Consider the following 15,339-nt stretch of genomic DNA (forward strand, 5'->3'; position numbering starts at 1 on the left):
CGCGTTTTTTTAAATATGTTCTTACCAATAGCCGAAATATACACTTGGTAATAAAAATTCAAATAATTTCTTGTCTAAAGCAATTAAATCTTTATTGTAAACTTTTCTTTTGCGTTTTATAAATATTTTCCGCTAGCCCTTCATTACAGCTCTCCGCACAATTTTAGCGTACGTTTTTGTGTGTGCTTTTCGATTTGCTTTTAAATGAAAGTTATGTGCATGATTAAGTGTGAATGCTTTAATGCTAAACTCGCTTAAATAATCGTTTTATGCGTTCTCTTAATGTTGCAATGGAATAATGCGGTGATTAATTGGTTGTTACTAGTATGCAAATAGCAATTGTTAAGAAGATACTAATACGTTTAAGATCTGGTAGAGAGAAGTAGGGTTCGATAGTCTAGGTGTGCTAAAACTGAATCATATTAGCGTATCTTTTCTCCTCCGCCTATGTTGAGCACAATTAAAATACTTTTACGTTATGTTTCGATTGCTACAAATTGTTTAGACACTACTACAAAGAGGTGTAGATTTCGTGGAGTGAAGAAGTGTTGATGCTTTTCGTGGGTATTTACAAATTTTTGAGAATCGAGCTGCATGGGATTCGTTAATTATTTTATTTACAACTATTTCGTGTAGTCCGGGTTTTCTAAAATGCAATTGTTTCTTATAGGTTGTGAATGATGTTCCAAAATGAACAAAGTTTTTGGATGTGTTAAAATTCCGTTTTGCCAGGCCGTACTGTGCTTCTGTATTCCATATCCGTTTGTACTTGTTGACTGCGCATACAAGACCTTCCTCCTCCACGTTTTGGCAGTGAACCTGAGCTTTCATCTTTGACTTGGTGATCGCACACTTTACATACAAAAATGTTCTTTAAGATACTCATAGTTATGATATTCATGGGTCTATATAGATAGGGGGCTAAATGAAGCACACACATGCAAATAAACTAGTTTTGCAAAACAACCAGAGTGGTTCGAGTGGATTGGAATTGAAATCCCCTCAAGATTGGATCTAATCGTATTTCATTAACTACACAGGCTTATCAAAGGATAAGGCAAATGGCAAAAGGCCATGGTTTACAATTCAGTTGTAGCTGAACATTTGCTTTTGCTTTTTCGGGGCATATCATATCATGTTTGTGTTTTATTAAAAAAATATCATCACAAAATTGATGAAGTATTATGTTTTCGGCGGCAATACACCATAAGCTTACGGCTAACGATCTTCATCATGTTTATCATTTCCTGGGGTAGCTTAAATTAGGTTAGACTTCAAATTAATCAGCGCAAAGATACAAACTAACAACTAAAGTACATAGAGAAAATCAACACAGTGTTCGAATAGGTAGATCTCAAGAATTCTTTGTTCTTTGCGTTCCAAGCTAAACTTAATCATCTAGGTTTTGTTAATTCATCTTGTTTATCTGCATAGTATATATGTATGTATGTGTAGGTCTGCTGGATGATTTCCCAAATGAGGCATCGGAGATTTACAGGGTTTTTGCGCGATCCAGGAGATCGCCAATGAACTTCGATATGTCTGATTGCGGGCGTTTGCAGACGGACAGTAATCTCTGCATAATAAGGGAAAAAGTTTAATTAGAACGTTGTAAATTGATGGAAGTTATGGAACTCACTATAAGATGAGATCTCCTTATGTCATCTGTGTCCATGTCCAGTATCTCGTCGATGTCCACATCGATGGCCTCGTTCTGCGTGTCGAAGTCCATGCAAATGATAAGTTTAATTTACGAATAACCCTTGTGAACTTAGGCACTACTCACTGGTGGATCGAAGAGCTTCTGGAGCTCGTCGTAGAGCCACATCTCCACGGCCAGCCGCTTGCGGATGAGGCTCATCTGGTGTGACCCGTACTTGGCCGTGAGGAACTTCTCCCGCCGCTCCTTCACCTCCGCCCCCTTCTCGTTGAAGTTGACCCGGAGGTTCGTCCGGTTCGGCGACCGCTCACAGTCGTTCATCTGCTCCAGACCGCACTGCATCTTTGTCGATCGATTTAGCGGTACAAGCTGCGCTGATTGAACTTCAATTTGCGGAACGCCTGCAATCGATTGGCGTGGCTGCTGCAATTGAGGCAAACAGTTGGACACATGAGACTCAAGTGGCAGTGTAATTAAACAAATTATTAATCGCCTGTAACTGAGCTTTCCAAGCGTGCGTCACACCCATTTCTCTGCTTCAAGACCCGTTTCTGTGCCCAAAAGGCACTACCAACATCCCGCATCCGTGACTCACCCAACTTTTGTGCCCTGCAGACCCTCAGCTCTGATTCATACATTCCACTATCTGCCCATTTGTGCGCCGCCAGTGGACTTTTTCTATGTCCAGAAATAATGACGACATGCAATCCGAACACCGAACAGCAATAATTGCTCACGTGTCACTGGGTTTTCTCCTATCTCTGTATCCTCCCACATATATGTATATATAAAAAATATATGACAGCTAATTAAATTAATGTGTAATGCCTGGCATTTCAGTGAACTCCAGTAGTTGGAAATCTAATTTCAGTATAACTAACAAAGGTCACGTCGAATTGCCCTCCTGGGTTCATATTATGATAGAAAACAAGTGAAAATAAGTCTTAAATATATATTAATAAAGATATTCTATTTGGTAAAAAGTTCATATTAGTATAGTGTCTTTCTATATAAAGATATAAGGAACTTTTCCAACCCGACATATTTAAAGGCACGTCGAACGGGTTGTATTGACTTTTTCTATTACTTATAAGCATATTAAATCCAAGTGACACTTTTCCCGTGTTTTCCCCAATCCGAAGGGGGGCAAACAGAGGTTATTTCCCCAGCCAAAAGCCGAGTGCCAATGGCAACAGAGGCCGTGGTGCCAGTCACCAGGAAAGGCCCCTTAACACCTATCCGCCCCATTCGCAAAGAAACTCGGTATCCTTGATCTACTAACACAAGCCATCCCCAAAAAAGCATTCGCCAGCTAACAGTGAACCTTGAAATTTCCAATTTCACCCGAAAAAAAGTTAACAAACTCGATTCACTCTCATTCTTTGGGGCCGAACTAAAACGAAATTGAATTGCAAATGCTCGCAGTTGAGTATTGAAATAGTTTTCGTTTTTTTTTTTGTAAGGTATTTCGAAATCGTGGGCCATGTGGCAAACGTGGCAGCAACAACAGCATTGCATGCATACTTGTACACACAAAGAGTTTTCCGCATTCGCCGCTATAAATACACAAACAACAATGCCCGACCCCGCCACATTTTCACACAGCTGAATTTTCCAGCCCGTGCGAAATCTGATACCAGATTTACCCGAGAGCCATGAGCAATTATGAAACCGGCGTTTAACTTGTCACTCGCATGTCGTCCGCTCATCGTTCTGTTTTCCCGGCGGAGCGAGGAAATCCGTAGATTTGTTTGCCTCTTGAAACATGAGCCCGTGCAGATCTGACCCTCTGGGGTAAAGAGTTCCATAGTTTGGTTTTTCTTGGGGCTCTGGGCCCGGAAATTACCCTAAACGAAGTTAATTGTGTGGATCCGTTTGGCCTACTACTAACTGGAGTGGGGTAACCACTCCTACGTTCCCGCTGATGATGGACTGGCGACATGATACCATTTTAGAGGTATGGAAAAACGTGTGAAGCGGAGGATGAAATTACCATCTTAGAACACCCTCTGGGAAAAAGCGAGATCGCTTATAACTTGAAAGTATTTCGACTTTATAACACTGGCGATCTATTAGGGCATCTTAAAACATTATTAATAGTTATATTTCCATAAATAAAGAAATACTAAGAATGATCTGTAAATTCTTTGATTAGATTTAATCACACTTTTTATTTTCATTATTAAAATACAGGGTATTGTTGTGGCGGTAGTTATAACGTAAGTTTATTGTGTGATTCTTCTGCTGAGTCAACGGTAATTGTGGGATCTAATAACTTATGTTGACTACCGCAAAGCTTATCTAAGGAATTTCCTCAGATTTTCCCAACGACAACATGCAGAAATGAGAGCAAAAACTATTTGACCGAAGATTTCGAAGGGCGATGAAGTTGAAAAGGGGGGCAAATTATACCTTTATTATTATGGCTTGCCACATCTGATGTTGCAGCTTTGCATAAATATTATGTTGAAATGCCTATGGCAATGCGGCAACAACATGCAACATGTTGCATGTGCAGCGGCAGCAGCAGCAGCTGGCCCAGCAGCAACAACAAAGTCGGCGCTAGCTGCGAATAAATTTGTATCGAGCAACCCCCTCTGCCCACGCCCCTGCAACGCAGTGTTGCATAAACTTCCGGAATTGCTGCACTGTGACAAAAAATGTGGCATATAATTGAAAGCCTAAGAAGCGAGGAGAGTGGAAACAGTGGAAACACTGTGTAATAAGATCTGAAAGAACGAGTTTTCTTATATGTAATTGTAGGTTTTTCAAGTTTGGTATAATATTGAGTAACTAAATATCAATTTAAAGTGTATTATTTTTCAGTGTGTAATATTTCTCAAAATTTGTATCGAAATTGCAGGCCAGCAGTGCAACTTAATGTGTTTTACCTCGGTTTAGTAAAGGAAATTAGTGCGGCTGGACAGAAACTGAAAGAACCATTAGATGAATTGCATGCGATGGCAATTTTCGGAATAGTTTCATGCATATCAAATGTGATCGATGCGGGCAGCAGGCTCTCCTCAATTTCCACTCACATTCGAATTAAAAATGTAAATTGGCCTTTGGTCTGCAGCTGCCCACTTGCCACAAAACTGAAATGTCAACGATACATTTTTCAGTGGCTCCCAGACAGAAGGACATTCATTGATATCCTGTAAGCATTTTCAATCAGCAAACAAAATTTGATTTATTGCAGACAGCCACAAAAGTCAATCATTCGATGAACTCAAGTAAAATAAGACAAAAACGATGATGATGTTTCCATATTAGAGCGGGCTAATTAGATTCCCCGTAACAAAAGCCTCAATTAATAAACGTACATTTGATGAGGCATAAAATGGGGAAATAAAATCAAATCCCAACTCAGAACCAGAGCAAGTTCAAGACAAAGGCCCAATTTGTTCACCTCCAAATTGATTTTTAAATGACCCGCCCTGCTCCTCCCCTATATCTATATATATATTCCATATATACATGGAACATTTATGGGTAAATGCAAATTGAATGCGTAGCAATCGACGCGGATACATTTTATCGTTTTGGGAATATCTTTTTTGGGCCGGCGCCAAATGACGACTGCAGAAAGTTCATGTTAATTTCAAGGTAATTGTGGATTAATTATACATTTATGTAGTGTTCATAGTTGCTTATATGGCTTTCGGTCCATAAAACACTTTGCCACGCCACTCAAAAGTGCTCTATAAAAAAAAATGGTCATTTAAACGATTGCCAAAAGAGATTACCTTCGTATGACTTGTAAAAAAACACATTCATCACACTTTTCTGACTTTTATGCGCATTACGTGGCAGATATTCGAAATGTTCTAAATCTGGGCTAATGATTTCGATTTCTTTTTGGTCCAAATTAACATATCCATAAATATGAAACCGAAATATCAGGTTCATCAACTCAGATACGGAGTGGGCATGGCATTAACCCATATAGAAAGATACTTTGGGATCCATGAGATCGACTATTGAGCGTTTCAGAAAACTTCATTCAAGCCGGAATTTTCACATGAACGGGGGGGAAAAGTGAAATGTGACGGCTTTATGCTAAAAAGCCTACTTTTGTACCGCTCACAAAAGGGGCAGAGTTTGTTTATGCAAATGCTTTATGATTCGCGGGCCGTGAAATCCCGTGGAAAAAAACCCAAAAAAAGAATTGAGAAAATTGGGAATAAAAAATAAGCCGAAACCAGTTTATGAAATCTTTGAATAGAAATTCAAAGATTCATTGATATCGCGCCGTCTCACTTCCAGCTATCAGATTTGGTGTGCATCTATTAATTTATATTGTAAGTAAATTGTTTATTAATACAGCGTTATACAACGGTGTGCTTATCAGCCAGACGAAAAATATTAATCTGCCATACGAGTTGCAGTCGCATTTAAATAAGCCGATGTATTGCATAAACACTCTTGATAACCCGATGAGTCACATTAACATCCTAACATTCTAACATCCTTCTAATTTAATTATATATATTTCGAGTGCTATTTTTGACATTCTAGCACCCAGCTTCTGATTGATGGGCTCCCACCTTCTTAGACACACGTCTATCTTTTGATAATTCTACCATGATTTCACGGACTTTGATCGCTCGTTAATTTGTTAAGAATCTAAAAGTCAAGCGCCTGTTTTGCACACAAAAGCCAAGAAATTAGCTAAAATACGAATTAATCAACATCATTTCGCTTTTACATTCAGGTAGAAAAATAAGTTGTTGGGACTCAAATAAAACTTGTTCGAGTTGCGGCAACTTTGAGTAAATAAAATAAATGCTTCAATCTAAAAATCCAACAAATTAGCTTGTCGCATGAAAACTAAAATTAAAAGTTAAAAAAAGTTTTCACAGCACATTCAGAAACTGTTGAGTCGCAAAAAAAGTTCTGGCCAAGTTGAAACTCACGGATTCTCAGATTGAGCAATCATTCAGTGCGGAATGTGTGACTCATTTTCGGGAGAAGGTAAACATAAATACTTTTGTTTCTTTTGCTCTTTTTTGTTGTTTTTTTTTTTTGTGAAATTGAAAAGTTAATTTGGCTTATTGTTTATCCATTTTGGTCAGCCCCTTTTCAGACATTTTTTGATTACCCAAATCGGGTTACCAAGCACCGCACCGAGCGAAAAATGACCAAAAAAAGTGGCTTTGAGCCTTATGGCTAAATAATTACAAGTGAAAAAACCTACACCTACGACACTCGCAAGCAGTTGGGGCCAAGTTGGTAGCCAAGTGGCCATTAGGTAGGCAGTGGCCAACTGGCCAAGTAGCCGCCTCCGGGGTCGTTGACCCCCAAGGAGGACGACCCCAGGGGGGGCATGGGCCTGGAGATGGCCATCTCATATTCGGACTGCTTACTGGGCACTTGCCAAAAGCGAATTGTCATGGAAAAATGATACACAGCATTATTTGGCAGGGGCAGCAACACAAAAAGAAAAAAACCCGAAAAGTTTTCCAGCATAAATTACCTTTGGCAAATGTTTGCGCACTTCGGTCGCGAGTTCTCCGTAGTCGCAACCCCGGATAAACTCAACAGCGACGGGGCGGTCTACTTGACATGGTTTTCGAGGCGGAAAAAATCAAATGAAATACAATGGGCTAAACTGTTCTTGCGAGCATCGCAATTTGCTGGCTAATTCATTGTTTACGCAATGTTTTTCTCGTTCTTGGCTCACAGCGAAATTGCGTCACGAACTATGGGAAAATGTTCGACTAGGTGTGAGATATCTCGCTGACTGATGGTCGCAAGTGGAATAAAAGTTTGGTCATTTATAAATAGATGTCATTCCGAGTCATCGTGTCCAACGGATTGACCGACTTTTCGCTAAGATGACCGAAAATAAATGTTGTGGATATATTTCGAGGATCTCGAATGGAGATGGTGCAACGCAAAAGATTCCTAGTCCGCACAATTGAAATACTATCAAAAGATTACTCATTGTTTATATACCGCAGATCTTTTAATTCAATAAAGTGGAAACTCTTTAGGTAGTATCTTTTCCTAGTAGCAAAAGCCCACAACATCGCTTCCGTTGTCCAGATATATTCTTGGAAGCCCCAGTTATTATCTTACGATTTCCTGCTAATGTTTATTGGCTGCTCCAGCGAATGTTTACTTCATAGTAGCGCTGTGCCCCATGGATGAAACCCCCATCCACAGCTCGAGTTCCCAATGGAGGAAACTCCAGTTCGGCTATCAAAATTTGCCCGAACTCGAGGTCCCACTCCACTCCAGAAATCGGGGGAAATCGATAATGTGAGCACACACCGCACGCATTTCAAAGTCACAAAAGGTATGTCTGAGGTTTGTTGGGGGTTGATTCTTATCGCGGGGGTTTGAGGGCGGGGAAAACAGAGCAATCAACAAATATGTGCACTTGCATATTTACGTCTGGCTGCTTGTCAATACTGAAATGTCTATAAATAACAGAGGCAAATACATATGTGTGTAAGTGATAAATCGAGCAATAGGAACCAAATAGGAACCCAATGGGGATGGGGGGTGGTGGTGAAAATCACGGAAAACACACACAAAATGCACGCAAGCGTCAAGTTCATTGTACACTTGTGTTTATGATTACGATGGTAATGGAGCCACTATGGTATCCAAAGTTCTCGGGCACTGCCAAAGTCATAAAATCATCAAACAAATGGGTCCGCAGCGCGTTAGTCAGCTGCACGGTGAAAAACCAGGTGCGGTTTAGTCATGCATAATCGCAAAATAGTCTCATCACATTATTTTAACATTTAATACTAATTTCATTTAAAATAAAATGTATTTTCGAGCTAACTGCTATAATCTTTTAAATACCTTTACTTAAACTGCTATAAATGCCGTATTTATATATTCCCATTATTGTTTGGAGCCATTTGCGAGAATATTCATTATTTTATAAGTCATTAGAAAGTTTCTGTAGAGCATAAACTATTCTTTTTTATAGTTCACTTTTATGCACACACATCATAAAAGATGCAGCGAGCTGCGAGCACTGCCACAATGGAACCCCTCTATTAATATACCGCTCACATATATGGGGGCTATATAGTTGTGTTTATAAGTGCGCCTTTATGGCAGCAATCACATTACACATACGCCATGTCGGCCGCCGTCGATTGTCAGCTGTCCGCAGTGGGTTAGAGTTCAATGATTGCACGACAGCTCCATATATCTCCCATCTCTGTTTCATTCTTTGATAGAATCTGCTGTGCAACTACAACTTGCTTCTGATTACAAACCTCGCTTAAGTTATTTATGAATTCAAATGTATTCAAGTGTTCTCTGCACTCTTGCGGCTCAGAACAATAACTTCTAATTAAAGGCTTTATTAATATAAAGTGAGCATAGAGTTATGTATACTTCCGCTTCGAATTATGATTTTAACTGTTTAATTAAATACCCACAATCATTTATCATTGTTTCTGCATTAGCCATAAATCGTATAAATGGTGAGATGCAGTTCATTCAGTTGAACACTCCCCATACACGATTGGCATACAAAAGACCCGGCCAAAATGGATTTATCTGTCATATATCACTCCTTTCTTACCTGCTACACATACCTGCCGTTAGATTTCAATTTCCAACGAGCTTTTGAAACATTTCCGTTGCGAGATATAATTCGGTGTATCTCCAGATAGCATTATGCCGAACACGTAGGAAAACAAAGCAAACGGCAACACGACCAAAAATTGCTTATTAATCTTTTTGACGAAATCGGCAGAACGAAACATTTGAGACGTTACGTTTGCTCTGCGAGATACATTTATATATTTTTTCCGTTGAATTTGAAATGATTCTTTGTTATTCTTTGGGCTATTCTTAGACGGCCCAGGATGTTTGCAAATGCCCGGTGGTTTGATGTTTGCTTTCGTCTATGAGTTATAACGCAGCATTTGCTGGGGTTCAAGTTCATCTGGTGATCTATAGGCGCGATGGGGGAAACTTCTTGGGGCGACCTTCGCGGCAGACAAAGCGCTAATCTGCAATCTGCCAGCTGAGCTCGTTGGTAAATAAACAAACAAGCAGCTGGGCTAATATCTCAAAATCGATTTTCTACCCAGTCTCGAGTCTTGAGTCGCGCCAGACAATGGAACCAAAGACCCACTACGGATACGCCGGCAAAAAGCGTGCGTAATGAGTTGAAAGATACATTTGCCTATCTAGGTATCACTAACTGTATCCGTATCCGTATCTGCATCTGTATCTGTATCGCTGACCGTTCAGCTGCAGCTTTGACACGCTTCTGAGCACCCTGTAAACACATATCGATTAAGGGGGAAAAGCGAAAAAACTAGAAGATAGTGCAGCAAAATATGTAAGCATGTCAGAATCAAGCGACGTGTGTCCAATACCCAATGTACATATCTTGTATCTGTATCTGTATCTGTATCTGGTGGCGTGTTGGTTTTTACTGCACGTTGCACAGTGATTAGACACAGGCGGCCGCAAAATGTTATGACTGCGAATAAAACCAGGTTACAAAACGCAGCAGACACAACATAAAAGAAATTACGGCTCTCGACACACATTATGCTGCCATAAACTAGCACCAGCTACCAATGATACACACCACTTCTGTGGGCCGAGGAAAAGCGAGTCTGCGATTGATAAAAAGTCAATTAAACTGAATTGCATTCTTGCACCCTGCAGTTGGGGTAGTCTGGCCGAGAAAGTGGCCATCGCACAAGGGATTCTCATTCAGCGAAATGTTTGCTAGTACTTGAAGATACACAGAAAACTACATTCAATTATTTTGAGTTATTTAAAATAATTTATCAATAGGATTATTCAAGCTAAATTCCATTAAAAAATGGAGGTAATAAATATTAAAATAAATATTTTAAGATTTTGCATAATAAAACCACCTAATGTATGTAGATATTATATTTCAATACATATGTATGTTATTACCTTTCATAAATATACTTTTTGTTTGCATATTACTTTAGATTATAATATGTGGGAATACAAATTAAGAAGCTTTAAATTTGTTTGACAAATACCGGTCTGTGGAGGCTCCAAGGGTCAACAAAACCTCCATTGACTTCGCTTTTCTGTGAGGCAAGCCGATGTTAATGCTAATATTTGCCAGCTAATTTGGCCGCTCAGACAGCCGACTGACTACTGCTGTGTTTGATTTGTGGGCTGGCACAAGATCTCCGGCTGGCCGAATCCGAATATTAATCGGAATTCAAGCGCATCCCGCTGGCTGGGTTCTGCCACCCAGAACTACCCGATCCCCCCTCGGAAAAGCGACTGGAAGCGTGAAGCGCAGTTGCGTTTTTCGTTTCGTTACGTTCCGCTGGATGCGTGGCCAAAAGACCACCCTTCGCTGCCAATAAAAAGTTTCGTATATGAAGTTGTAAAGTGGGAGAGATACTCGCACCAGATACAAATAAAAACGTAAACGAGGCAGCAACCACTGCATAAAATTCCGCAGCTCAACACGCACACGGCCTGGCTAGCTGCTCTTGCTGCAGGTTTTCAGCTGGCCAACTCGAGCTCGGCTTCTGTGCCGCAATGTCTGCTGGTCTTAATGGTAATGTTACTCGTACTGGAAATGAAAATGCCATGGGCTCGAGTACGCCGATGGGGATGGAGAAGGGGACCAGATCTGGCCCCGAAACTGGGAGTGGGACTGCGCCTGGGAGACTGGACAGGTGGCTGTGACGGGCACGCTTCTCCTGGACACTGGGCACTTGCCACTGCATACTGGCCACCGGCCAGCTGAAACAAATCGACCCGATCGACTGGTCTACGAGCAGAACAAAAAAGAACAGACAGGCAACATTTTCCGGTTCTCGAATGCGATGAAAGTTCTGGCTGTAAGACAGAATTTTCATTTTTTGTTCAACAATATTAGCTGAAAATGTCCAGAAAAGCAAAAGCAGCTATTTATTGAATTTCAGAGGTAAAAATAAAGAAAAAACAAAAAACTTTGTCATGATCAATTTGTAGCTTATTTCTGAAAGTCTTAAAATATATGATTCAAACTCTTTCATAAGAATTTACCAAACCTAATGAACTTCTCGAATAAACTTAAATTTTTTGTTAAAAAAATATATTTTATAGTTACGAAACCAATCTTCCATAAGGTGTTTAAATATTTAACATTTTGTGAATGAATACCAATTTTCTAATATTTAAATAAAATTTACTTTTGTCAGTTTTCCAGCGATGGACTCGTCGTGGTTCGGTCTTTATTTGGCTTAATTGCAGCGTCTAGTTCTCGACTGAAATTTCACTAGCCGAGATTTTTAATTTATTTTCTTTTTTTGCTGAGGCTGGCGCCGCTTTAGGATTTTCCACTTTTCTACTGCTGCTTCTGCTGCTGCTTCTGCTGCTGCGACTTTCTGCTCAATGAAATTTTCATTTGCACGAGAGCACAATGAGGGCGAAAAGCACACAGGCACACACACACACGGCGACGTTCGAGCGGTCGGTTTGTTTAACTGTTTGTTTATAAAGCGGCAGCGGATTGCCCGGAGTTTGGATACAGTATCTGAAAGGTATGGTTCTGGACCTAGCAACTCGGAGCTTAGCACGCGCAGCCGGTGAGCACCAATGAAAGACTGAACTGAGTCGGCGAATGGAAAAGTATCTGCCGGATACACACCACTGTTAAGCGAACAGAGCGCTCTCAGCCGCTGTTAACTCTCCGGGCGCTGTACGCGTTGATGTGAATGCTGATTTGTGGATTCGTGGAGCTGAAGTCGCGGACTATGGGTATTTGGTGCCACTAATGACCATCGGCTCAGCACCCAGTGCTTCGGGCTCCAATGATTCCAGCTAGCCCCTGCTCACAGCGGGATAATCCAAAGCTGCGATCTTTAAATTTACAATCTTGCCAATCGTAAAATGTTATTTATAGTGCTCGTGCTATTTTGTATTAGATTCCTATTATAATGCTGAGAATTGGCGAAGTCACACACCTACTAAAATTAGTTTTATGTTATTCCTAAATTTGCGTAAGAGAGCAACAAACTATCTTGTGACTAAAGCATATCAATGCGAGATATCTTAAAATTGGTATTATGCTACTTTCAAAGCGCCTTTTCAATAATAAGTGAAGCTGCTTTTAACAACTGTTTGATATATAATTCGATTTTAAGTGCGAAATCAAAACTTTCCATTCTAAAAAGCTCGTGAAATAATTACAGCTTAAAGTACTTTAACACAACATGTATAAATAAATGCTTAAGCATATTAAAGTAATAAATTAATGAATTATCAGATTTTGAAAGAAAGAACCAAATTGGTGAGATAGAAAAGGAGTGAGATATGAGGTGAAAATGGTTTTGGATCTGTGCTACATGAAAATATATATCCACTGCGTTATTTTCGTCGAAAGTCACGGTTTTGAATACCGTCAGCATTTGAGCTTAGAATTTCTGAAACAAAAGCGCCGTCGACTGCAACATTTTGGGGGAGGGAGTGCGTAGAAGCGTAGACAGAGAAAGAGAGAGAGAGAGAGAGGAAAGCAACAGCAGGCCAAACTGGTCAAAATTTACAGTTGGAGAGAAAAAAAGCGGCAAAAGAGCGGATGCACAGCCATTGACCATAAACTTGAAAACATAATAGAGGCTGAATGTTAACTAACAGTGATTGAGAGTTGACAGTGGCGAGGAGAGTTAACAGTGGCCGAGAGGCATCAGAATTTTAGCCCCATTCGGCTGCCAATTATGCTCGGCAATGGAGAATGGAGAATGGGACTTAACACAATGTGACAGACGTCACTCAAATGGCCAAGAAGCGAGCGGAATAAAGTGAGCACAAAGCGTTTAAGAAAATCAATAAATAAATATTTGAAGAGCAGAGCGGATGTTGGGCCAAGATGTCTCGAGCCTTAATTACCTTTCTTTGACTTTTTGACAACACATCATCTCGTTGGCCACGAAAGTAATAAGATATTTATGCAGCACGAGCCCCACTTTCCTCATACACTTTAAATATTAAAGTTAACCACCCATTGTGTTGCATAAGATAAACTACTTGAGATGGCCGACGGCCAACACTGCGTATGCTTAATTTTGAAGCAACTAAATATTCAATTGGCAAAAGGGTCCCTTGAACCCCGCCTTTCATTCATTCGTCCTGGCTGAGTGGTGGCTTTGTTTTTTGGCCAAATCATTGAACCCAAGTTCAAGAGTTCATCAGGGGGGCAGCATCTTGTGGCCTCTGGAATTTCATCTGCTCTTAGCCATGTTTATGGCCCCTTGTTGCGCATTTACTGTGCGCTTAAGCCAGTCGCTGCCAACCCACGAAAACAAGGAGCATCGGCACTGGCGGGTTTCTTGACGCCTCCAACTTTTTGTATGAGAAATACGCTTTTATGCTCCCCATTAATCCCATTTGGCCACCCGGCCCTGCCAGCCAAACTCTCGAAAATAGCGCATATAACAAGAGCTTAAATTGGTTTAATGGTCGCGACGAAGTCTGGCCATTTCATAGTTTTTTCTTCATTTTCCCTTTGCATATAATTAATGATTAGTTGGGTCAGTTCATCAGTCCATGGTTTTTTAGGGGCTTGGCTTAACGCATCAGTATTTGGCTTTCATTACCTTTTTTTACGCTTTGAAAGGGGGAATAAGTCTTGGTGAAAAGTGTGACTAAGCCCAGTCGCAATGATTAATGTTGAAATGGCTTATGGCCTTCAGTTACACGTTAACGTTTCATTAAATTCATATTGTCTTGATTTATCTACGGGGTTCGATTGTTTCGAACTTTATTTCAAATTCTTCATTCATTTATGGTTTTCAACAATTATATCTTTTAACATTTTCTTCTGCTATGTGATCGGTCCAAGTTGTTTTTGTAACTCTATTATGTAAACTGGCCAACCATTTAATTTTTCATTCTTTTCGTGTCACAAGCTCGATAAAATTATCTTCGGCTGTTTTAACTTTAACTTAATATCATGTCCAACCATTTAAGCCTTATTTATGCTGAGCTCATAGGCTTAGTTTTCCCACCAATTGGGGGATCTTTGTGTATAGATACCCCTTTTATGAAGCCTCTGATCCAAACGAAACCCATATATCTTGTTGGTTAGTTTGCGCTTCTGCTTTAGTTGGAACAGGCTGTTGGATTCATTCATTCGCAGTGTTAGTAGCTTGGCTTTTGTTAGACACAAGTGCGGGAATTAAGTAGGCAAAGAAGCAGCAACTAACAGCTTTCTGGCGAAAAATGAAAACACGTTTTTTTGGGCGGCAAGGCCACATAGAAAACAATACAAAGCATCATCAGGTAAGTATTTATGTATGTACATTTGGCCCACCTGGCGACTGACGAAGATCCCGGTCCCGGCACGTCTTGTCACTGCCCATTTCCCATTCCCAACTCCAGAATCCCTCATCTGGCCATCCAGGCTGCCTTCTTTGTGGTTCGTCTGGCGAAATTTCCATTTCGTTAAATGTGGAGAATTTACGAGCTCGCTGGCTGCACGTGCACATGTCCTTTCTGTCCGAAATGCTTTACGAGTCCTGGCAGTCATTTGGTTCTTGGGAGCTGCGCCCCCGGCGGTGACGGGGGGATTTTCTAAATTTTTCTGTCGTTCCCCTAGACTTCAATGTTATTGAACTTTGGCGTCTCGACGTCTGTGACATGAGCGAATAAGTTGTTCGGATAACGCAAATAAATTTGAAGGAGCCCACTGACTTTGGGCAGCAGAA

The 15,339-nt window shown here is 40.4% G+C and overlaps 1 protein-coding gene across 2 annotated transcripts; it reads right to left on the minus strand.

The window, feature by feature from the left end:
• Positions 1-70: 70 nt before the first annotated feature.
• LOC6731880 (protein phosphatase 1 regulatory subunit 14B) lies at positions 71-12,426 on the minus strand. Of its 2 annotated transcripts, none has more exons than XM_016178464.3 (4): positions 11,827-12,426; positions 1,787-2,080; positions 1,640-1,714; positions 71-1,576 (listed from the first exon to the last, which is right to left on the minus strand). In XM_016178464.3, the coding sequence occupies exons 2-4, from the start codon at positions 2,000-2,002 to the stop codon at positions 1,493-1,495; spliced, it is 375 nt and encodes a 124-aa protein (XP_016024552.1). In that variant the 5' UTR covers positions 2,003-2,080; positions 11,827-12,426; the 3' UTR covers positions 71-1,492. The 2 variants fall into 2 exon arrangements, with proteins under 2 accessions (XP_016024552.1, XP_016024553.1); XM_016178465.3 differs by having other exon boundaries at positions 1,787-2,083.
• Between the last annotated feature and the right edge of the window lie 2,913 nt (positions 12,427-15,339).

Source organism: Drosophila simulans, chromosome 2L, assembly GCF_016746395.2.
Source record: "Drosophila simulans strain w501 chromosome 2L, Prin_Dsim_3.1, whole genome shotgun sequence".
In the NCBI taxonomy this organism is placed as follows: domain Eukaryota; kingdom Metazoa; phylum Arthropoda; class Insecta; order Diptera; family Drosophilidae; genus Drosophila; species Drosophila simulans.